The sequence below is a fragment of the Moschus berezovskii genome, chromosome 7 (assembly GCF_049115385.1).
Source record: "Moschus berezovskii isolate FMDL1 chromosome 7, NW_MosBer_1.0, whole genome shotgun sequence".
Lineage (NCBI taxonomy): Eukaryota > Metazoa > Chordata > Mammalia > Artiodactyla > Moschidae > Moschus > Moschus berezovskii.
The window spans coordinates 117,540,540-117,563,304 of NC_142466.1; the positions used below are offsets into that span (position 1 = coordinate 117,540,540).

At 57.3% G+C, this 22,765-nt stretch overlaps 1 protein-coding gene across 3 annotated transcripts; it reads right to left on the minus strand.

Annotated features, from left to right (window-relative positions):
* Window positions 1–138: 138 nt before the first annotated feature.
* On the minus strand, window positions 139–21,172 carry PHF19 (PHD finger protein 19). Of its 3 annotated transcripts, XM_055427769.2 has the most exons (16): window positions 20,795–21,172; window positions 19,528–19,644; window positions 18,168–18,368; window positions 17,450–17,531; window positions 14,379–14,474; window positions 13,862–13,962; window positions 13,183–13,331; window positions 11,392–11,487; window positions 10,558–10,626; window positions 10,246–10,366; window positions 7,780–7,847; window positions 6,381–6,542; window positions 5,525–5,612; window positions 4,577–4,662; window positions 3,584–3,679; window positions 139–2,584 (listed from the first exon to the last, which is right to left on the minus strand). In XM_055427769.2, exons 3-16 carry the CDS (start codon window positions 18,351–18,353, stop codon window positions 2,242–2,244), a joined length of 1,743 nt encoding a protein of 580 aa, XP_055283744.1. In that variant the 5' UTR covers window positions 18,354–18,368; window positions 19,528–19,644; window positions 20,795–21,172; the 3' UTR covers window positions 139–2,241. The 3 variants fall into 3 exon arrangements, with proteins under 3 accessions (XP_055283744.1, XP_055283743.1, XP_055283746.1); XM_055427768.2 differs by lacking the exon at window positions 19,528–19,644 and having other exon boundaries at window positions 20,795–21,171; XM_055427771.2 differs by lacking the exons at window positions 19,528–19,644; window positions 20,795–21,172 and adding an exon at window positions 19,645–19,835.
* Between the last annotated feature and the right edge of the window lie 1,593 nt (window positions 21,173–22,765).

Below are 22,765 nucleotides of genomic sequence, written 5' to 3' on the forward strand. Positions count from 1 at the left end.
CACCGCTAAGAGAATATGGTGGCATGTGGCAGAAGTACCGGGGTGATCGGAGAAGGGATGGGACCCCACCGTTCCCCGTCACCTTCCTTATACTTCACCAGAGCAGTGATAGGTTGTTTTTCAGAGGGAGCCTTTAAATTGTAAATCAGACACATTAATTATAATTTTAATATAACAAATGTTATTAAAAGCAGCAATTCAAAACCATAAATCTTTCTGAAGGTGCACAGGGTTATAAGGTCAGTTGGCAGTAATGCAGCTATCACCAGGTAGGAATGAAACGCTGGGGCGTGGGGTCAGGGTGGCCTTGCCAGGCCCCACGCTGACCTCCCAAAGGGGAAGACCCTGTCTCCCTCCTCCCCCTCTTCCAGGCCAGAGCCTCTGAGCTTGAGGGGTGGCGCAGGGGCACCAACGGCCCTGTTCGTCCCGCACCTCAGAAGCCTGGGAGCAGAGCTGGGAGGTTGCTGTGCTCTGGGGCCAGGCGGGAAGCCAGTGACTGGCTCTCCGTCCCACACCCTGGCTGAGCAGGGGCTGGCCTCTCAGCTTCCCTTCCACCTGCCCCCGTCAGGAGCATCAGTGGCAGCAGCGGTGGGGCTGAGACGGGAGCAAACGGGCCAACCAGCCGTCCCTGCCTGGACCACACTGGGAAGCGGAGGAAGGGGGGGCTGCACCGCAGGTGAGGGCCCGCTGGAAAGGCACGGCTGGGCTGGGGTCTGAGGGAAGGGGCGTCTGAGTGCTCTCAGCGCCCCCACCCCCACCCCAGAAGCCCACAGATGGGGGATAGCCTAATCATGGAAAAACCAGCTCCAGGCCTGCAGCTGCCCCCTAACTGTTCATCCCCCTTCGCCTTGCAGCTGGCAGACTCCAAAACCCAGCCAAGCCGGAGGCCGCAGCAGCAGTTGGCAAGGCTGGCCCCCATCTGGTGCACCCCTCGCCCAGTCAAGGCACTTCTTTCCAATCAAGTGAGTCAGTTTCTAATGCCTCCGGAAGCAGCAAAAATGAGGGGTCTCCTTCCCCTCCCACTTTTGATCTCCCTCCAGATGGGTCCGAGTGTTAACATCGGTTCTAAGAGCTCTGTACTCCCACTGACAAAGGCTTCCCTTTTTTGAGGGGACGTAATGACTCAAGCCCTTAAAAAAAAAAAAAATCCCAACCTGCCCCCAAAAGTGATTGTCAGTTTCAGAGCAGGGCAGGGGGTACAGAAGGTGTGAGTCCCCCATGCTTCCCTCTCGGGCCCAAGCTGGTTCCCCGGCCCGAGCTGGACTTTCACATTTCGTTGCAGCACGTGGCGCCCGTAAGAGAGCCCAGGAAAAACTGAGGGCAGGAGCCAGGCTGGCACCCAAAGGGGTGTGTGGCTGTGTGTGTGGCGTGTGAACACCTGGAGGCTGGGACCCATGTGTGTGCCTGGAGGTGAGAGCGCACACACAGACGGAACCTCCTCTGTGTGCGCGCGTGTGTGCGCGCACGCGCCCTTGGGCTGTGTTGGGGAGGAGGCAGAGGAGACAGTCCGCGATGGAGCAGGCGGGACACCTCTCCTCCTCATGCCTCCCGGCTGCAAGGCTGGGCCCCGCCCCAAGGCAACAGAGAGGGAACGTGACCGGAGAAGAGAAAACGGGGCTCTCGGGAGCCGACACCGCAGCCTGCACCCTCTGCCTTCTGAAGCAGAGACCCAGCCTCCTCCTCCTCAGATCCTGAGAGTCGCAGGGTCTCTGCCCCGCAGGCTTCCCAGAGGCGTTCTCCCACCCTCACCACCCCTCCCCGGGACAGGAGGAGGGGTGGGAACAGGGCAGAGGAGCTCCGCAAGGCCTCTTACCCACCTTCACCCTGTCTTTCTCGAAGACTTCCGTCCTCCTGACGTGGTCCCCGGGACGGGTCAGGTGTGAAGGACATCCAGGGGAGGGCTGGGTGTGCAAATGCACACACCCAAAAGGGGACAGGGAGAGGGCCACACTGGGCACGAAGACTCGGGCCTCTGCGGAGCCGGGAGGAATGCGGACTCGGACAGGTGAACAGCTGGAGGGAGCACGTGGAGACAAGTAGCCGGCGGGACCGCAGAGACATGGGCGAAGGGACGGTGAGCCTGAGGCCCAGAGCAGAGGTGCAGGCAGGCAGGAGGGCTAGGCCGGCCCTCGACTCTGTCTTGCTTCCCTCCCTCCTGCAGCCTGGGGAGGAGCGGGGAGCCTGTGGCTTCCACCGCCTCTCCTTTGGTTTCCAGGGCTCCGGGCCTCCTTGCGGGGCTGGTCAGTAAGGGGTGGTCCCTTCCCATTCCACCAGGTACTGAACCTTGCCCTCTGGCGTGACCCTCCGAGCCAGCACCTGGTACTTCTCCCCACAGGCTAGTCGCCCCGCTGCGCCAAAGTAGTTGGTGATGGAGGACTTGAGGTGAGACAGGGACGAGTCGTCCTCACTGATGCTCTCAAACGTGTGGCTGTCGACGCCCTCGTCCGGCCGCTCGGGGCCCGAGGCCGCCTCTGCGCTGCTGTCCGAGGCGCAGCGTCCGCCCGGCTCGGCTGCCCGGCGCTTGGCCCGCAGCGGCACATACGCTTTGGCTGCCAGCTTCCTCTTGCGGCTGCCCACCGTCCGTCTGCGTGGGGAGGGGGCGAGGCGGGGAGGACGGGAGTGAGATGGGCTCACCCCCACCAGTCCCCGACCCTGAGCTCCGCCGGCCCCAGGCCCCAGTTAGCTCACTGAATCCTCAGGGCAGCCCTGAGGAACCCCAGAGCGGGCAAGTGCCAGCTGGGAGTGGCGGAGCCGGGACCCAACTCTAGCTGCGTCCGTCTCCAGAGCCTCGCTCTTTTATACTGAGGACCTCGGCGCTGCCTGAGTCCAAGAGACATGTGTGTCTCCACCCTCCACCCCACCCCGCCCAGAGCAGAGAAACTAAAGAGGTACACATTCAGAGACACCTAGAAACCCAGATCCAAGGCGCTGGTGAGAGCCTAAGAAACAGGAAGAAGTCAATGAGAACACGGAGGACGACACCTAGAGGTGTTTGGAGCCAAGACGCACTTCGATGGGCACGACGCTTTTAATTTCCCTCTTGCAAGGGCCAGGAGTGCCCTAAATACCATTAAAGGAGCCTCAGTTGAGAGCTGGTCCGTGCGCTTTGCAGCACCCCAACCCCCCGCCCTTTGCTGCTGAGGACCTGCCGCCGTGAAGCACGCGGTACCCTTCGCGAGCCTCATGCAGACTTCGGTGCCCTCTCCCAGTCCTTACACTTTGCAAGAAACCATTCCCCCTCTCTGTCAGGCTCCGCTCCTTAAAGAAGGACCCCCAGCAGACAGACACTAGGTTCAGACAGCCGAGAAACACGGCTGGAGACCTTGCAGGCACAGGCACAGACATCACAAAATCCTGGCACATGACAGCCAGAGCCGGAGAATGACAGAACCCAGATCTGAAACTGCCCAGAGAGGTGTCACACGCGGCAGCAGGTGAAGAGGAGTGGGAGAAGCAGCAGGTCTCAGACCCGACGCCACATGGACAGAAGGTCAGGTTCCGACATTTAGGAGCCCAGGGTGAGCCCCCGTCACAGGTGGGGGTAGGGGCGCCGGGGCTGAGTGCACGGCGCTGGGAAGCTAACCTGGAGTCGTAGGAGAGGCTGGTGGAAGCAGAGCCAGAGGTGCTGGCGGCATCGGTAGAATCCACGTCCGAGAAGAAGGTCTGGCCTGAGCTGGCACTGACAGGGAGGAGGGGGTGAGCCTACTGCCAGCCCTCAGCACCCCAGGACTTTCCTGGGCATCTCTGGCCCCTCTGCCCGGCACCCTTTCTCTTGGCTGAGCCCCTTCCCCTCAAGCTGCCCGCCACCACAGTGGTGGGCGCGCCTCCCCCCCCACCCCACCCCTCCGGCCACTGCCTGCCCACCAAGCCTTCAAAGCCCCAGAGGTCACAGAGGCCTTCCCTGACCACCTCCCCGGTCGACGACACAGCACTGTGACAACAAGAGACAATAAAGAGGGTTCTGAGTCTCCTAACAACCAAGCAGCGGCCGTGGAGGAGGCTCAGGGAGACTGGAGAACTTTGCCAAAGTCACACAGCTGGCAGCTGCTAAGTAGGGGCTGGGGCCCAGGCCTGAGTGACCGAAGCCCTGGCCCCCTCCTTCAGGCCTACAGGAGAGCCCGAGATGACCTTCAGTAAAACTGCTGGATGTGGTCCCACCCATGCGGGCACCAAGGACCAGGTGCCATGGAGCAGAGGGAGCACCCACCAGCGCCCGGGGAGGGTCGGGGACGGCTCCCCAGAGGGCCGTGAATGTGGGGGGACCACAGCAAGTCTGGGGCCAGGTGTGAAGCAGGGAGGAGAGGGGACAGGAGAAGTAGGGAGGGCTGGGCTCCGGGGGGCTATCCCCGGGAGCCCTGCAGGTCTCGGGGGGGGTGGGGGTTAGGTGTCAGGCTGAAAGCCCTGATGCAGAAAGACCCTTCTGCAGTGCAGACCCTTTAACTCAGCAACCCCAGGAGCGTGTCCCCATCCAAGGCTCTGTGTTCGCAGGGCTGGGGGAATAGGGGGCGTCTGTCTCCCTGGTCGGTTCTATTCCCGTTTCCAGAGCAGATCTCTCTGCCGGGCCCCTCACTGTTACCTTTTTAAACTCTGGATCTCGTCAAGCGTGAAGTCAAATATGCTGGCCAGGTGGTGATTGGTACTCCAGGCCGAGGTGAAGTCGCTCTGTGGACACAGGAGGTGGGGTCAGCAGGCAGCAGCAAGCCCCGCCCCCAGCACCCTTCTCCCCGCTGGGCCCGGGGGCCTCCCACGGGCCACGCCTGTCACTTCCTCTCTTCCAGTCCTGCCCGGGGAGGCAGGGCACATCGGTGCTAGTCCCAGCTCTGTCTCTAGCTGACTGTCCAACTGGCCCTTCTGTGGGTTTCGGTTACCTCCACTGCAGAGGTGGGTAGCAACCCCTCCCGAGCTTGACTCCCAGAGGTGTCAGCGTGGCAGAATGGAATGAGGATTCTGAAAGTCGCTCAGGCATGTCCAACTCTGACCCCACGGACTACACAGTCCATGGAGTTCTCCAAGCCAGAATACTGGAGCGGGCAGCCTTTCCCTTCTCCAGGGGATCTTTCCCAACCCAGGAATCGAACCCAGGTCTCCCGCATGGCAGGCGGATTCTTTACCAGCTGAGCCACCAGGGAAGCCCGAGGATTGTGAAAGCGCTTTATAAACTGTCCAGGGGAGACGTGTGGCACTGCTCATATTACTGCCCACAGTGAGGGCTCCAGTGTGGATGCAAGAGCGCGCCAGAGCCCTGGTTCTGGGCCGGGCTCTGCCACCTCCTGGGGTGTGACCTCAGCAGAGTCACTGCTCTCCAGGGCCTCAGTTTCCCCACCCTGGCCCAGGCCTGCTCTGGGTTCTCAGGAGAACGTGGGGAGACAGAGGAGGAGCCCTTCCTTGTGTAACCAGCTGTCAGGGTCCTTTCAGGGATGTGGGCGAGTCCCTGGGTCTGGGAGACCCGGTTTGCTGTGCCGGGGCCCCTCGTGGGTGTGGACCCTACGTGTGAAAGCAGAGAGTGAGAAAAAGAGCAACTAACACTGGGGATGGCGTCTTCCAGCAAAAACTTCGATCTTTTTCTTCTATACACTCGCCTTTTCTGCTGCTGGAATTCATGAGGCAGCAAACTGTGGAGACAGAAAAAGAGGGAGCCGGTCAGAGCCCGAAGGCCCGGGGGAGGGGCGGCCCGGGGGAGGGGCGGGGTCGCAGCGTGGGCACAGGCTGTCCTTCCCGGGGAGCCCTGGGGAACTGGGGGCCGCAGGTGTGGGAGGCGGAGGCGGGTACGGTGGCACCTCTCCTCACCCAGGCATCCAGGAGCTCTGCCCCCCACCCCCCCCAATGCCCAGGAAGGGGGGCTGGGCTCAGCCAGGAGCGCTGCTGCTAAGTCACTGCAGTCGTGTCCGACTCTGGGTGACTTCATGGACCTTAGCCCGCCAGGCTCCTCTGTCCATGGGATTCTCCAGGCAAGAATACTGGAGTGGGCTGCCATGCCCTCCTCCAGGGGATCTTTCCTGATCCAGGGATCAAACCCGCGTCTCTTATGTCTCCTGTGTTGGCAGGCAGGTTCTTTACCACTAGCGCCACCTGGGACCCCTTCCCCCCCTTCACTGCCCTTCGCCTCGCTGCCTCGCCCTACGCCCACAAGACTGGGTCCCAGCTTCCCCTCTGAGCAAGGCCACCGAGGGGCCGTGGTGGAGGCAGTGGGCCCTGAGTCAGGCCCCGGCCCAGCCACGGACTGGCCCACGAGGGCACCTCTGGCTGGGACTAACTGGCTGGAGTGCTGCCTTGTTCCCTCGGATGTCACCGCACAGCCCATCGGAGGGGGCTGGCGCTGGAGCAGGGTGCGGAGAGCCCAAGGCCAGCAGCGGCCCCGCTCTGGGGTCCCGGGCACTGACCCGGGCTTGCTCTTCCCTCTCCTCCGCAGCTCGGAGGCGGCGCCATGCTCGGGGGGCGCCAGGCCCTTGTCGGGCAGCAGCTTCCCCGGCGGGTTGGGCGGGACACGGATGCGCAGGCGGAAGATGCACTTCTTCTTCTTGATCTCCTTGCCGCAGAGGAACCTGGGGGTGGGCAGGGAGAGGAGAAAGCTCTGGAGCCTGTCCGTCCATCCTCCTGGGGAGGAGAGCCAAGTGTTAAAAACCTCCCTCTCTGCCTTCCCAGACCCAGCACTAAAATCCAGAGCGGCCTGTGGAGACACCGAGTCCGCAAGGCCTGTGGGATCGGGGGCTCAGGTGGGCTCCTCCCTGTCCTTCCTTGTCTGGGGCATCACACTCCTCTCCCCTTACTTTTCTGCCTCAACCAGCCCCCAAGGCCTCTGCCTGCAGGACAGCCTCATCCCGCTCCCAGGGGACCCTTATGGTGGAAACACAGGGTTCCACAGCCCTGGAATCCAGAGAGCTCCTGCAGGCAGTGCACCCTTTCGTGACAGACTGAGCTGCCTGGGGGCCTCAGAGGGGCGTCCCTGCAGTCCTATCCCCAGGAGACTGTCCACGGAGACAGCAGGAGGCCCCATGCGCTCAAGCATAGGTAGGGCTGTGTCTGGGCCCCAGAGCAGGAGAAGATGGAAGACAGAGTGGATAATAACCCTCTCCAGAGAGGCCTAGGGAGGTCTCACAGTAGTCAGGGACCGTGTCTTATTCACTGTGGCCTCAGCACCTACACGGGGCTGACACAGTTCAATAGACAGTCGCTGATGGAGCAAGGGAATGAAGGACTGAAGAGCATCTGGGGTGCAGAGTGTGAGCAAAAGCACCAGGGAGGGGAGCAGAGGGTTCAGAGTGGGTGGCGCCCAGAGCCAATCACGCACAGGGCCCGTGGTGGAAGGAGTGGGCTGGATCTGATCACACGGGGCCCAGACTGCCGAGCTGAGGAGCTTGGCACTCCCTGTGGTGGGGACATGTGTGTTCCAAGAAGAACTCAGCAGACCAGATGGGAACACACGGGCTGGGGACAGTGAGGAGGCTGCAGCCCACCCAAGATGATGCATCCAGGCCTCAGGGCCTGGCCCAGAACCCCGGATGGCTAGCACAGGGGGGCAGCCCCCTATGGAGCTGAACCCAGCAGCAAAAAGGGTCAGGCTGCTGGAGAGGTCAGGGGAGGCATCCCAAAGAAGGTGAATGCTCCCTGGATCTTGAAGGCTGGGCGACACAGCCACAGAGAAGCGGGGGGAGACCCGGATGGGAGCACAGCTGGCACGAAGGTGATGAGGCGGGAAGCTACGTGAAGCCTGAAGTCCAGGCCACCGGGTGCCGCCCACCCCCGGTCCCACGCCAGCACTCCGTGCTTCCCTGCACGCACCGGCTCTTGTAACTGTTCAGCGCATTGAGGAGATGCGGGCCTCGGTCCGTCACAGGGGTGCTGGTGAGCTACGGGGGAGCAGGACAGTCAGACCCGGCCCGTGGCCTCTGAGAAGGCCTCAGTCCCCGTCCCCCGCTTCCCCTCAACCCCCGGATGCTCCGAGTCCTCCAGCTGAGGACCACTGACTTGTTCCATGATCTCAGACAAGTCTTTGCACCTCTCTGACCTCACGTCCCCATCTGTAAATGAGAAGAATAACTCCTGTCGTAAATGTATCAAGAGCTTTAAAAATGTCCCTGCCCTTGACCCAATAATGGTGCTTCATGGATCCTATCGTACGGACATGACACACCAACAAAGTTTTATATACAAAAAAGTTCACTGCAGCATGTTCCTAATGATGGGCAAACATGAAAAATGTGGGGAAAAAAACCTATACGCCCAGCAGGACGGAAACAAGTAAACTATGGAGGAAACCAATGCAGCCATGAAAAATGTTGATAAAAACTTCCATGATATGCAAAAGTATTTATGATATAATGTAAGCTGAAAACAGTGACTTAAATTTGTATACAACATGAGTCTGATTTATACACAGGTTTATTTATTTTTTAGATTCTACATATAAGTGACGTATTTGTCTTTCTCAGCCTGACTTCACTCAGTACGATATTCTCTAGGCCCATTCCTGTTGCACTGCAAATGGTAATATTTTCATTCTTTTTTATATTTTCACATCTCCTTACACCACTGGTGGGCACTTGGGTTGCTTCTGTGTCTTGGCCGTTGTAAATAGTGCTGCTATGACCACTGGGGTACATGTATCTTTTCATCTTTTCTGAATATATGCCCAGGAGTGGGATTGCTGGATCTTATGGTAGCTCTATTTTTAGTTTTTAAAGGAACTTCCATACTGTTTTCCATAGTGGCTGCACCAATTTACATTCCCACAAACTTATGGTTGGGCTTCCCAGGTGGCGCTAGTGGTAAAGAAACCTCCTGCCAACACAGGAGACATAAGAGTTCAATTCCTGGGTTGGGAATGTCCCTTGGAGGAGGGCACAGCAGCCTGCTCCAGTATCCTTGCCTGGAGAATCCCATGGACAGAGAAGTCCGATGGGCTACAGTCCATAGGGCTGCAAAGAGTCAGACACAACTGCACGACTTAGCATGCATCCATGCAAACTTACGGTTACCAAAGAGGAGAAGGATGGGGGAGGGGTAGACTAGGGGTATTGGGTTAACAGACACATATTACTGTATATAAAACAGATAAGCAACAAGGATTTAGTACAGCACAGGGAGCTATATTCAATACCTTGTAACAACCGAAAATGGAAAACAATCTGGAAATATATACATAAATTACAACTGAGTCACTCTGCTGTCTATACCTGAAACTAATACAATATTTTAAATCAACTCCCCTTCAATAAAAAATTGCAAACACTGTATAATCTCACATAACAAGAAAAACAGGCAGAGAAGAAAGCACTGAATGGTGTGTGGCTGTGTGCATTAGCAGTGGCTGTTCTGAGTGCTGTGACGCAGGCATGCGGTTTAAAGTATACGTTCTTATACTTTTTGGTACTTTGAAAATTTTCTACCAGGAAGATGCAGGATTTTTTTATGTATATAAATCAGAAAAAAAAACTTGTTAAAAAAATATCAGCTCTACCTATCTTTTAGGGCTTGACGTTAATCATATGTATATCATTAATAAATTATCAACACTGTAAATGAGGATGTTATTACACGAGAAACTTCTGCCAAGAATAAACATTACTTTAAAAAAAATTCCCGTTTCACGAAAGGATTTGGGCAGTCAGTGGAGAAGACGCCTCCCTCTGGATATGGTGGAGAGGGTCTGAGGGTGTCACGAAAGGCAGCATGGCCCTGCCGGGGAAGTGGTTATCCCGGGAGGCCCTGGCTCAGCTCCAAAGCTGTGCGGTCAACAGCAAGTGGCTCTCCACCTCTGACATCCTGGAAGTCTCTGGTCTGTTACTTCACTTAGGGACTCCCAGCTCCCAGGACCCCTGGTGAATACCCCTGAGAATTCAGAGTACTCAAAGTGTACTCTGAATCGCTGCTATTCAGAATACAGACAGCAGGGGGCAGGCCCACTTCACTTTCCATCCTAGCCAAGCAATTTGGAGTGGGTCACTGCAGAGAGGCCTTCTCCAGCCAGACTTGACCCCCAGCTCCCTACAGCTGAGTCGGTGAGTCTCTAAGCCACCTACTACCAAAGCCTGGGTCAGGAAGCCCCTTGCAGGGTCCAGGCTCAGAAGCCTGGACTCAGGGATACAGCAGTTCAAAGATGACATTGGTACCTGCTCAGCAGCCCTCAGAGGCAGGCAGTGCTCCCGAAGAGCTGAGCTCAGAGACCCAGAGCTCAGTTCTGCACTGTGTGGCCCCGGGCACGGCCTTCACCCCTCTGGACTCAGGGCACCCCACGGGCGGGCATACCTTGCCGAGCTGCAGGAGCTCCCAGTGATGGTTCACGAAGGCCAGGATCTCCTCAAAGTCGAAGTACTTCTTCTTGCTCTGCACGCCCAGGTTGTAGAGGGCCAGGTGCACCACATCGACCCTGGGCAAGAGCGCACGGAGGTGGGGCCGGGTGAGGCGGCAGCCTGGGCAGCCAGGGTTGCAGCGCCCTGGATCCGAGCTGAAGGGCAGGGGTGAGGCTGGGGCCTGGGGCCTGGGATGGTTCTCAGAGGGGCGCAGGAGGGGAGAGGCTGAGAGGGGCCAGGGCGGGCCCGGCCAAGCCCACCCTCTCACCATCGCAAGGGCAGCCTCTCGATGTACTCTGGGCCCTGGTTGCACACGGAGCAGAAGAACAGGTAGAACCTGTGGGCGTGAAAACGGGCCCGGTGGCAGGAGGGCCTCTGCCATCCTGCCTAGTCCACACCCTCGCCCCCAACCTGCTGTTCATGGTCAGCACTGTCTTCATCCCCTTCGAGGAGAGGACAAAGCTGGGCCGGAACAGGGATGAAGAACCGTTCTCCCACCCTTCCAACCTCTGCCTCAAACCCTTTCCCAGATAGCACTGCCCTGGACTGTGGCTGAGCTCAGAGGGAGCTGAACAAGGCTGGGCTGCAGGGGCCCCCCTTCCCCTCTGCCTGAGAGATAGAGACAGACACACACACACAGGCACACGCGCGTGCACCTACTTCAGTCACAAACCACACGAGACACCAACCAAGACACACACAATATCTGGTTTGACACACGTACGCCTGCCACTAGATCAGCCCCCTTGTTAGAGGCCAGATCAAGTCACCCATCCACCCTGTGGCTCCTCCAACAATCCTGGGCAGGGGTGGGGCAGACCTGTGTCCCTCCCGCTTCCCAGACCCTTCAAGAGATGGGCATGGGGAAGGCAGGGCTTTGTCTAAGGTCCCCTGCAAGTCAGTGGAGACTGGGGATGTGGTTCAGCCGGTCCCTCTACTGGGAAGACCTCCCAACCCTGAGCAGCCTCCGTAGACAGGAGGCTACACTGTCCCGGAGCCCAGGGGTCTGGGGTCTGGCAGGCCATCTGAAGGAGTTGCTGCAGCTTCTGCCTCCGCCCCCCACCACAACCCCAAGGCTGAGTCGGACCAGACAAGCACCTACCGATCACCGAACATCATGGGCTCATTGAGACACTGGGTGCAAGCCTCGTGGAACCACTGCCTGCAGCGGTAACACTGCAGCATCCGCAGGTACCATCTGGAGAGCCAGAGGAGCCAGGGTCAGCCAGGCCCGCACTCCCAGTCAGGAATCGGCCTCAGCAACCTTCCCCAACACAAACTTGCCCTCCAGCGGGGGAAAGGGAAGAGAACTCACAGTTACCAAGCCCTGGGCTGTGCCAGGGGAGGACCGAGCAGCAGGACATAACCTGGTGTCATTCGCTCTCACCAGTTGGTCAAACACAGGCCTCTGTTCCCGTTTTACAGACAGCTTGTTCAAGGTTACTCAGGAGGCAAGGGGTGGGGAGTGACTCAGATCCTGGCCTCCTGACTTCAGAGCCCATGCTCTCTGTTACACACTGGAGCCCCCTTCTCAGGTCTGTGCCCCACACATTGCTTCCAGACACCACTGATGGGGAAAGATTTGCCAAGGCCATTTCATAGGAAAATAAAGGCTCCCTGTGAGCCCCTCACCCGAGGCTGTATCCATCCTGTTACAACCATTCAACACCTACTCACTGAATAAGAATGAAAACCACAAAAGGTATTTCTTAATTAACAATGCTCGGTTCACACCTTGACAGGTGTGGTCCATGGACCACCTGCATCAGAGTCACCTGGAGTATAGGTTAAAATGCATAAGATTCCTGGACCTGTTCCAGATCTACTCAGTCTTTGGGGCAGCCCCTGGGAGATGCATATTTGACAACCACCCGAGCAACTCTGTCCGGTAAGCATTGAGAACCACCACCTCAGTGCTGCAAAGGTCTCTGTAAGTATGTCTCCACCTGTTATCCCAAAGGCCCCACAACACCCACAGAAGGTGATGGGGCCAAGGTTATTAATCTCACTTGAGAGATGAAGCACTTCAGGTGATTTGCCCAAATCACCCAGCTAGGTCGTAAGCATGGCCTTGAGACCCCCAGGGCTTGTCAGCAGAACTGGGGGCTGAGACTCACGACTTCAGGGCGCCCTGTGGGCTGTTCCCTGTGAGCAGAGGTTCCATCTCTCACTCCCGTGGTTCCCCCAACAAGGTTGGGGCTGATCCTCCCACAAGGTTGGTGCAGTCAGCCCAAAGGAGCCAGCTCAATCACCCATGGCGACATGCAGGCCCAGGCCACAAGGAAGAATCAAAGACGCTTGTTCTATAGTCAGGGTGAGAACACCCTCCAAAGCATCCTCAAACATGCCCAATCCCTGCTTGCACACGTCCAGGGAAAAGGACCTTCATCTCTCACCAGCAACCTGTTTCACTGCTTCTGATGATGGAAAGGTTTATCCAAACGTCCACGCACCAACAGTAAGAGCTCACATTTATTAATTGCTTGCCAAGTGCCAGGCACTGTGTGAGCCTTTACATGAATGATCTAAATCACGCTCTACTCACAACCCCCAAGCCCCGGGACAGCTACCATAAGAACGGAGCTCAGGGACAGCATAGCTGTAAGGGGCTGGGAGAATGTGGACACTCGGGACCAGGCTATTAACCACTGTTCGACACTTCCTTCTCTTCTATGGAGCCCCAAGAAAACCTCCACCCCCAGCGCCCCCCACTTCCCCTAGTGCTAGCCTCCGACTCACCAGCCTCGCGAGGCTGTGGGCTCCTCTCTGGGGGTCCGGCTACCCCAGCCAGCCGCGCCCCCGCCTCCCTGGAGCCCCGCCCACCGGGAGACCACGCCCACCAGGAAGACCACGCCCCGTGCGGCCCCGCCCCCGCCCCGCCCCGCGGCCTTACTCTCCCGGCCCGCCGCAGTAGCAGTAGCATTGCTGCTGGTTGGTGCGGTGTGGGGAGTCCCACTCGAGCTCCTCGGGCTGGTAGGACAGCACCATCTTCACGGCCTGCAGCGTCCTGGCGATGGCGCCCTTCTTCAGCGCACCGCCTTTCTGCGGGGAGATGAGAGCCCGAGTCACCTGCCAGGGGTCCCGGTTGGGCCACACGTGGATCCCCATCATGGCTATCATGACTAATGCCGGACCACGTGGGACAGGCGTTTCCAATATAGTCAGAAACGCATGGAGCCTTATCTCATCAATCTCAGATCCATCCTGTCTCTATCCCCAAGGGTCTGCATTTTCCATAGTATTAACAGGAATAAGCACAACAATAAAAGTCACAAGAGCCAATATACATCGACAGTGGGCGCTTACATGGACTTTTCTGTGATTAGCAAAGCACTATTTGCTGGGGGCCTCCTATACTGACACCAAACCTGTATCCATTTACTAGCAGCGGAGGAAACAGGCTCAGGGAGGCTAAGGAACCGGGCCAAGGGCATACAGCCGGTAAGTAGCAGCCGCTATCTGCCTCCAAAGCCAGGCGCTGCGACCAGGAGTCAGGCCTGAGTCCAGAGTCTCTGGGCTTCCAGACTGGAGGGGGAGAGGGGCGGGCAAGGTGGGAAGAATGGAGGGCTCACCCGCACAGCCAGCGCGAAGATGCAGCGTCGGCAGAACCAAGGTGTAAGCAGGGGCCGGTCGGCACTGCCCGCTATGGGGATGTGGCACTGCTGGTGGTAACCTAGGAGCGGGCAAAGAAGGGCGGTGAGTGCCCACGAGAGAGCAGCAGCCCCTGGCTGGGGAGGGCAGCAGCAAGTGCTGGAAGTCATGTGACTGCCAGGTGCCGGGGTACTTACTGGGCCAGCATGGGCCCAGGGCAGGAAGCACACAAGGTCTGACTTCAGCCTCTGTGCTCCATCTCTGCTACCTATCCTCTCCACCCCTCGGGGCTCCAAAGTGCCTAACTTCTCTCACTCTCCAGAAGCCCCGGCTCTCCCCTAGGATCACCTCCCTGGGCCCCCATTCCCAGAGACTGGTCCCCTTGTCACTCTGCCCCGCCAAGAGAAACATGGAAGTCAGCTGAGGCCCTGAGGATCGGCCACAGAGCGGTTCCCAAGCCAGCGGGGGACGGGGACCCCCAGGTCTGGTCACACTCACCCAGGCCGCACTTCCCACAGATGAGGATCTCGTTCAGGGGCCCTGACGTCTTCCCCAAGCAGATGTTGCACTTGGGCTCCTCCCCTGGAACACCAGCTGAAGGAAAGGGGCCCTGTGTGGTCAGCTTGGGTTCATGGGAATGACCATTCATGGGAATGACCCACGGTCTTAAAACCACAGTCCGGGCGCCGCACCTCTGGATCTGAGTGTTGGGCCCCAGAGGCCGACTCACTGAACCTCTCCAACCACTCTGAGCTGCCTCTGACCAGTACTTCATTCTAAAGATGGGGAAAACAGGCTCAGAGCAGTTAAGTCCCTTGCTCAGCTAGAAAGCAGGAGAAAGGGGATTCAAATCCACCGCTTTTTGACATCAACTCATTTGATTTTTGTTTTGGCCACACCTCAAGGCATGCAGGATCTTAATTTCCCAACCAGGGATTGAACCCACACCCCAGACATTGGAAGCCCAGAGTGTTAACCACTGGACCACTAGGGAAGTCCCAAATAATTTATTTTCTTTTTTTTTTTAGTATTTATTTGGATACGCAGGGTCTTAGTTGCAGCATGTAGGATCTTTTAATACTCATTGTGGCAAGGGTTCTCTTTTAGTTGAGGCATGTCAGATCTAGTTCCCCAACCAGGAACTGAACCTGGGCCCCCTGCATTGGGAGCATGGAGTCTTAGCCACTGGACCACCAGGGAAGTCCCCCAAATCATTTGTTCTTTTGACAATACCATGCTGCCTCTCCTGCTTAATTTAACTTGATTTGTTAAAGTTTTTTATGTTAAATAACTTTAAACATTTTTTATTATGGCATAATAATAAAATGTTATAATGAAACTCCGTGTTCTTATCACAGCCAGTCTTGTTTTGATTATATTCCCACCCACTACCCCTCCTGTTTTATTGTGAATCAAGCCCCAAATACCCAATCATTTTCCATAAATATTTCAGTAGGCATCTCTGAAAGATTACTACTCTCTTAAAGAATAAAAAAGAACTAGTGCCTCTATGGAACCCAAATATTGAAAATAATTTCTTAATATCAACAAATTCACTGTTCACATTTCTAATTGTCTCAATGGTCCATAACAATTTTAAGTTTGTTCAATTGCTCTTACTCTACAGGTTCCCTCTCTCTTTTTTCTTTGAAGTTTGATGTTGAAGAATAAACATGTGTTTGTGTGTGGAGGGTTTGAATGAATAAAGTAAGTATGTTTTCACGTGTGTTTCAGTCTCATTTCCCTCAGCAGACCGGAAGTTTGGTAAGGACAGAAAAGGTATCTGTTCATCTGCGTCCCCAGGACCTCACATGGGTGTGGTACAACACACGTGTTCAAGACACGTTTGTTGAATAAATGGTCTCTTGCCTCTTATTCCTGAATATGATCCCAGGAAAATGAAGCAGTTACTTAAAAAATGAAAAGTTTGAATCTCAGGAATTCATGTAAAATCTCGTTCATATGATTAGAAAAGGAAACAAAAACAGGTTGGCTTATTATAGTAATTGTGTTACTTTCCATTCCTTTACTACTTATTAGATACTGAATGGCCATTTGCCATTGACCGCAGTTATTTCTTAAGAGTACCAACAGTTCTGTGGGTCTCAGTCAATCTCCACTGGCTTAATGAAGCTAAGGATCAGTACCTACAGCAAGCTCAGCCTTGTGCTCTCATCCTGTGTGAACGCAGAGGGCCCCTGTCCTCTGTGAGGAGCAGCGATCTGGGAGCCATGTAACCCCTCCACTGAGCACTGCAGCACCTTCTTGGTGCCTGGCACAGAGTTGGCCTTCTATTGACGGTTTGCTAAGGTGAACTGTCTTTCCTCATCAGCTGGCTCCTGCTGCTTTCGATAAGAAGGCAGCCCAGGACAGGAGACCCTCATTGCTTTGGATCTTGAAATAATACATTTAGGGTGAGAAGGGCCTGGAGAAGCATCAGTCTGCATTAGCCATAACATTTTGGAGAAAAAGGCAACCTGGAAACTCTTCTAACTGGCTGAGTCCTGTGGCCTTTGCTTTTGCTCCTGAAATCATCTCTTACGGTAACAGATTCTTCAGAAACTGACTCCCTGTAACTCAATAGCACTGGTGGTGGTGTAGTTGCTAAGTCATGTCCGACTCTGAGACCCCATGGACTGTAGCCTGCCAGGCTCCTCTGTCCATGGGATTTCCCAGGCAAGAATACTGGAGTGGGTTGCCATTCCCTTCTCCAGGGGATCATCCTGACCTAGGGATCAAACTCGTATGGCCTGTGTCTCCTGCATTGCAAATGGATTCTTTACTACTGAACCATCAGGGAAGCCTGGTCCAAGGAATGTCGGGCCCCAAAACCTGCCTCTTCCTCACATACCACCAGGTTAGTCCTCCTGTTAGAGCGTAAATGGCAAAAAGGTCTGTTCTCACATGGTAACTTATTGGGAGTGGCTGCCTGGCGCTCCGTGTTGAAAATGAGTGTTGTGATTGATCAGTGATGCCTGTCATGCACATGGCAGGGGAGAACGGTCGCAAGAATGCCCCCAGTTTGTCATCTCTGTAAGACAGTATCAGCCCTCTGAGGGCAGGGATGATACCCAACCCAGCTCCTTTTCAGCCCTGGAAACGGGCCCAGCTTCATCCTGCTACGTCCATCACCACGCTGCCTGCTCCAGGCTTGTGGGTCTTTCCCCCATGGAGAGAGCAGCCTCCTAGTTTTTTTAACATGCTGATAGAGGACCCTGTGCTTACGCCAAAAGGTTTCAATTCTGATTGCCTGGGCCCCTTCTGTTCCTAGCCCCAGAGTGACCCAGAGCTTTGGGCAGCTGGGAAATACACACAGGCCTGGGACACAACCCTGCTCTCCCACCCCTCCTCAAGCTACCTTCCCCATCTGCCTGCCTCCCTCATGAGGGATGAGTGCTCAAGAGGATGACAGATGTCATAAATGAGTTCTCATGTAAATGGACAACTGGTAATCTCCAAGGACGAGGCCAGATGCCGGAAGTTAAGAGACAGAAGGAGAGAAGGAAGAAAATGGAGGTAGGAGAGTGGACCAGGGCTGGGGCGGGGTGAGGAATCACAGGCACACTCACCGTGCTGTATGTCCTTCCATAAGACCCAGTATTTGGAATTATCTTCAAAAGTTACGAGGCAGCTCTGCTTAGAACTGCTGACCTGGAGCAGGAAGAGGAGCAGTGTGAGGCAGTAACTGGGGGAAAGCCACTTGAACACAGTCTTCCTCTCCCATCTCTGCCCCCACAGGGCAGAGAGATTAGACTCCCTCCTTGTGTTCCAAGAATCCGCCTGCAATGCAGGAGACCTGGGTTCGATCCCTGGGTTGGGAAGAGCCCCTGGAGGAGGGCGTGGCAACCCACTCCAGTATTCTGGCCTAGAAAGTTCCATGGACTGGAATAGTCCATGGGGTCACAGAGTCACTTTGTGCTCCAAAAAGCAGAGCCAGGCCAGAAGGAGAATGGCAGTCCTGAAGGTTGTGCACGCCCACTCCCTGGAGTCAGGCAGCGAGGGGCTGGGCGACGGCACCTTGGTGGGAATACCGAGGCCAGATGATCTCTCCAACCTGACTTTTTTTGTTTTGCAGGCTCACAGAGCACTTGTCTAAAGATGATGACCCTAAGGATGGCACCTGCTTTGGCAGGCTCCGCCTCCTTCCACTTTCAGCTCTAGAGCAGGAGGGCACAGCAGGAATCTGCCAGCAATCTCCCATCCTCCACCTCTGGTCTGAGGCTGAGACCAGGGATGAGCAGAGAGATGCTGAGCCTGGGGAACTGGGGCCAGGGAGGAAGGGTTTACCCTCTTGATCTTCCCAAGATAATACAGTCCATCTGTCCACCGGCACAGCACATACTGGCCCTCTGTCAGCTTGGACATCAGGTCTTTGAAGTTGTTCTTGGCTTTTGCCAGGGCCCCCTTGTTAGGGAGGTGGCTGGTGGCACCATAGGAGTCCCGAGTCCCTGGGTCCAGAGCTCGATTCTCCATCAGCTTCCACTGACACTGGAAGAGAAAAGGACAGGGTTTTTACTCCTTGCTTCAGGAGAGAGGGGAGAAAGGAAACCAGCGACCATTTGTGTAACCTGTGCTGTGCCAGGTACTTTTATCATCTTATGGATTCTTGTGACAATCTGCGAGGTTGTCACTGGTATTCCCATTTTACAGGTCAGGAAACTGAAGTCTGGCAAGGGGAAGTGGCTCTGGGTTCAGAGGCAGAGTCATGGTCCATAACCAGGTGAGCCGATTCTATACTCTGCACTTGCCCCACCCCTACCAAGCAGCCTTGTACAGAGAACGGCTCTTTCAACCAACCACAGAGCAAAATCCCCCTGCCCAGGTGTGTGTGGGGGGGAATCTGAACCATGCCCCCTGGCTTTGGAGCCAGAGGTTTTATCCGTAAAGCAAACATACCCCGTGTTTTCTGAGTGGAGGGCCTTCTCCAGGAGAGCAGTAGGAGGTTTTCAGACCCCTGCCCCTTCCCCTGAGAGCTAGCCAGAGAAAATTCACCCAGAAAGGAAAACTCCTGGTGGCTTATGAACTGGTATAGACTTGGCCATCTGTGAACTCTGTTATCTCCTTTTCTGTTCTCAGTTATGGGATGATTTAATGGAAACCAATTCTGGGACATTTAAACTCACTTATGCTTTTACTCAGATGCAAATTGGCTCCAAGCAGCGAAGCCATCGCCATGCCAATCTCTCGTCTGTCTCCACCGTCCTGTGAAACCTGCTGGCCCTGCGGCTTTCCCACTTCCTGCTAAGGGTACTACTCTGGTCCCCAGGACACCCCAGCATCTTTGACTTCTCCAACTGATGAGTTGCCACAAGCAGCCAACTTCAAGCACAGTGATTCCTGGCTTCCTCTTTCTCGTCCATCTCCCTGGCCTGCTCTGCGCTCAGGCCTCATCTTGCCGGGGCATTCACTCATTCAGTCAATAACCTTTCATGCTCACTCAGCTACCGGGCACCTGGGATGCAGAACGGCCCCGCGCAGGCACAGCGCTAAACGGGCCTCTCCCTGTCTATCTGCCGCCCCACCAGACTCCTCCCCGGGGCCAGCAAGTCCCATCTTCTTTTCCCAGAAACCTTCTGTGGTTCCCCCAAGCCTTCAGTGGCATTCAAGTCCCCCACCCCAAGGCCCCTCCTCCTCAGTCTGGGCTCACCTGGCTCCAGGCGGCTGCACACACTCTCCACTAAGCCAAAGCACAGCCCCCTCTGCTCCCTGCACCCACTATTCCAGTCCCATCCTTCTCTGCCCAGGCGCTGGGTGTTGTGATTACCTGTAGATTACAGGGAGACCGTCAGTCGTGTGTGCTTTTCCGTGTGAGCGCGTGTGTGCTCGTGTGAGCCGGTGTTTGGTGTCTGCAGCCTTGTGGCGGTGAGTGTAGGAGGCGGAGCACATGTGTGTGCATGTCAAGGGCCCCGGGGCACGCAGGCCATTGCTGGGGTCTTCACTCTCCAGATGGTGGCGCGGCCGCATCCTCTTCCCTCCCGCCGCCCCCGCCCCCAGTTCCTCCCTCGTCTCCAGGGCACAGCGCACAGGCGCTGGGCAGGGTGTGCGGTCCAAATCTGCCTTCTCCCTGCCACCTGGCTGCCGGGCGCTGCACGGTCCTGCCCCCCGGGCCTGGCCCGGGCCCGCGGCAGGTTCGCAAACGGACACTTCCTCCCCCGCCGCGCCGCTGGGAGCAGGCCCAGCCGCCGCACCCGCCTCCCTGACCGGGCGGGGGCCCTCGGGTGGCGGGCCCCCGCTCCACCCGCGCCTGCATCCTCCCGGAGCGGGCCCCCGCGGGCTGTGATTGGCTGATTCAAACCCATCTGCAAAGAAATGCCTGTTTGCGGGTTCTCGTCGGCGTCCAGTTCAAATCCGCGGCACCCGGAGCGCGGGGCCGGGCGGGGGCAGGAAGCGAGGATGATTCATGCGCCGGGGCCTCTCCCAGGGCGGCCGTTGGCTTTTTAAAAAGGGTGTTCGGGAGGGGAAAACGCTTGCAGAAGGACCCCCCTTCGGGTTCAAGCGCTCCGATCTTAAGTCGCTCCGACGCCAGGCCTCCCCCCATTCCCATCCCGCTGCAGCCTGACTTCGGACGTGAGCAAAATCCCAAACGGGCCCGTCGGTCTCCAGGCCCGTCCCCCCACCAAACAGGAAAAGTAAAGATTTGGAGCACGGGAACAGCGACCTGTCACACACGCCCCCCCAAAGGCTCGGGAACCCGGGCGGGGCTCCCGCCGCCCCGCAGACTCCGTTCACCCCTCTCCACCGCCCCCCGCCCCCCAGCCGTGCATCCCCCCGGGACTCCCAAGCCCCCTCCCCGCCCCGAGGCGTCTGAGCCGCCAAAGTCCGCGGAAACTTCCCAAAGAGGGATGACTGCAGGGCGAGGCGAGAGCGGCGCGGAGTCCCCGGCCCGGGCCGGCCGCCTGCAGCGCTGAACTTACCGCGAGGCTGCGTGTCCGCCGGTCCCACTTGGAGTCTGGCCACCAGGCACATCGGCGGCTGCGCTCGGCCCGCGGCTGCCCGGCCGAGTGTCCGCCCGCGGGGCCGGGGTCGGGGTCCCGGCGGGGGCGGGGCGGGGCGGGGGCGCCGCGGGGAGGCGGGGGGCCGGCGGAGCGGGAGGGAGGGGCCCGGGCGCTCAGGAAGGGGCCCCCCGGGCGCGGGGCGCCATCTTTTTCGCGTTTTCCCGCGAATTATTGACGTCCCGCTTATGTAATTAGCGGGGGCCGCGCCGGCCTCGCCATTGGAGCCCGCGGCCGCGGGGCCCCGCCGCGCCGCCCGCCGCCGCGCCGCCCGCCCCCGCCCCCGGGCCGCCCCCGCGGGCGCGCATCCTCCGCCGCCGCGCGCCCGGCGCAGACACGCGGCGCAGCGCACTCGGGAGCGGGGCCCCGGGCGGCCGCCCGGAGGCGGAGGCGCGCGCGCGGCCGCCACACGCTTGTCCGCGAAACCCAGCTCTGCGCGCCGGGCGCGGACGTCAGCTGGCTGGGACACCGCGGGGAGGCGCGGAGGCGCAGGGACGCGCTGCCCGGGCAGACCTGGGGCCAGCCGAACGGGATTAGCACAGCAGAAGCACACAAACGTCCTGCGCTTGCAGCGGGGACGGCCCGCATAGAGACACAGCGCACGGCGCAAACGCAGGCTGACCACACATGATCTACACGACACAACACACATTAGAGTCTAGACACAGATACGCAAGAGTGTACACAGCGTAGACACACAACAAAACAGACATGTAAAGCAGACAGCCGTAGAGTCACAGGCTGCACACAAACGCGAAGCGGAGAAACACAACACAAAGACACAATTGGAAACACCACCCCCCACACACACACAAACACAACATTTAAATGAGCGGCACACAGTGAAAGAGCATATAGTCATAAGAATAGCTGATTGAGGCTGGGGGCATGGCTCCAGTCATTATCGGCCCTGGCCCTGGGGAGGATGGGCAGAAATGGCCGCATCCGGACTCACTCTCTGGGGAGTGGGTCTTGGGGTTCGGCGTCTCTTAACAAGTGGGTCTACCCTTGTTATGCATAAGGCAGAGATTGCAGTCAGCTCATAGGCCAGCTCCACCACGGGGCGTGGGACCCTTAGCAAAGCATTTCAACTCAAACTTCAATCTCCTCATCTAGAGTTGTTGGGAAGGTTGGCATTAACGTATGCAAAGCCCTCAGCAACCAGTGGGTGTGCAATAAGTGATTACTGTAACTTTGTCAAGAAGTCATGTAGCCACTGAGTGCCCCCTCCTCCCGCAGGAGTGAGACCAGAATTGGGGGCAGTGGGAGTCACGGTCTCAAGGGGGAGTCAGGGGTTGGCCCAGGCAGCAACAGCACAGGGGTATAAACATGAGGGGCATGGTGCGTGGAGCTGGACGTGGGATTGGAGGAGTCCTGGCTTCAAGTCCAGCTCTGTCTCTGAGCCCAAGGGAGGTGCTGGGTGAACTAGTGCCCTGGTAAACCACCTTCCCTTTCTGTTCAAAGAGTCCATGGCTGCCCTGTCCCCCAGGACCACTGCCGAGATGAGGCCAAAGCAGCCCAATAAAGAGCTGTGCTTTTGTAAGTGGAAAAGTGGTGGCAAAACGCAAAGCTGTTTAAACACAACAAAAAGAGAAATAATAAATGCCTCTAGAAAGGTGTAGTTTCACCCGTGATTCAGCGGCAAATCCAGCTTTGAGTTGAGAAGAGAGGAGAAGGATTGCAGAAAAGGTGGCATTCAGATGGAATGTGGAGATAGGAGGGAGGCATTCCAGACTGGGGGCGTGGTGTGTGCGGGAGGCCTGGGCCTGAGCGAGTTGGGCGTCCTTTGGGTTGGAGTTCAGGGTGCGCAGGTCGAGCCTGGAGGAGGAGGAGCTGAGTGTCCTGGGCTGAGTTTGGCTTTCGGCCCACAGGAGGGTCAGGGCCCCTGAGCAA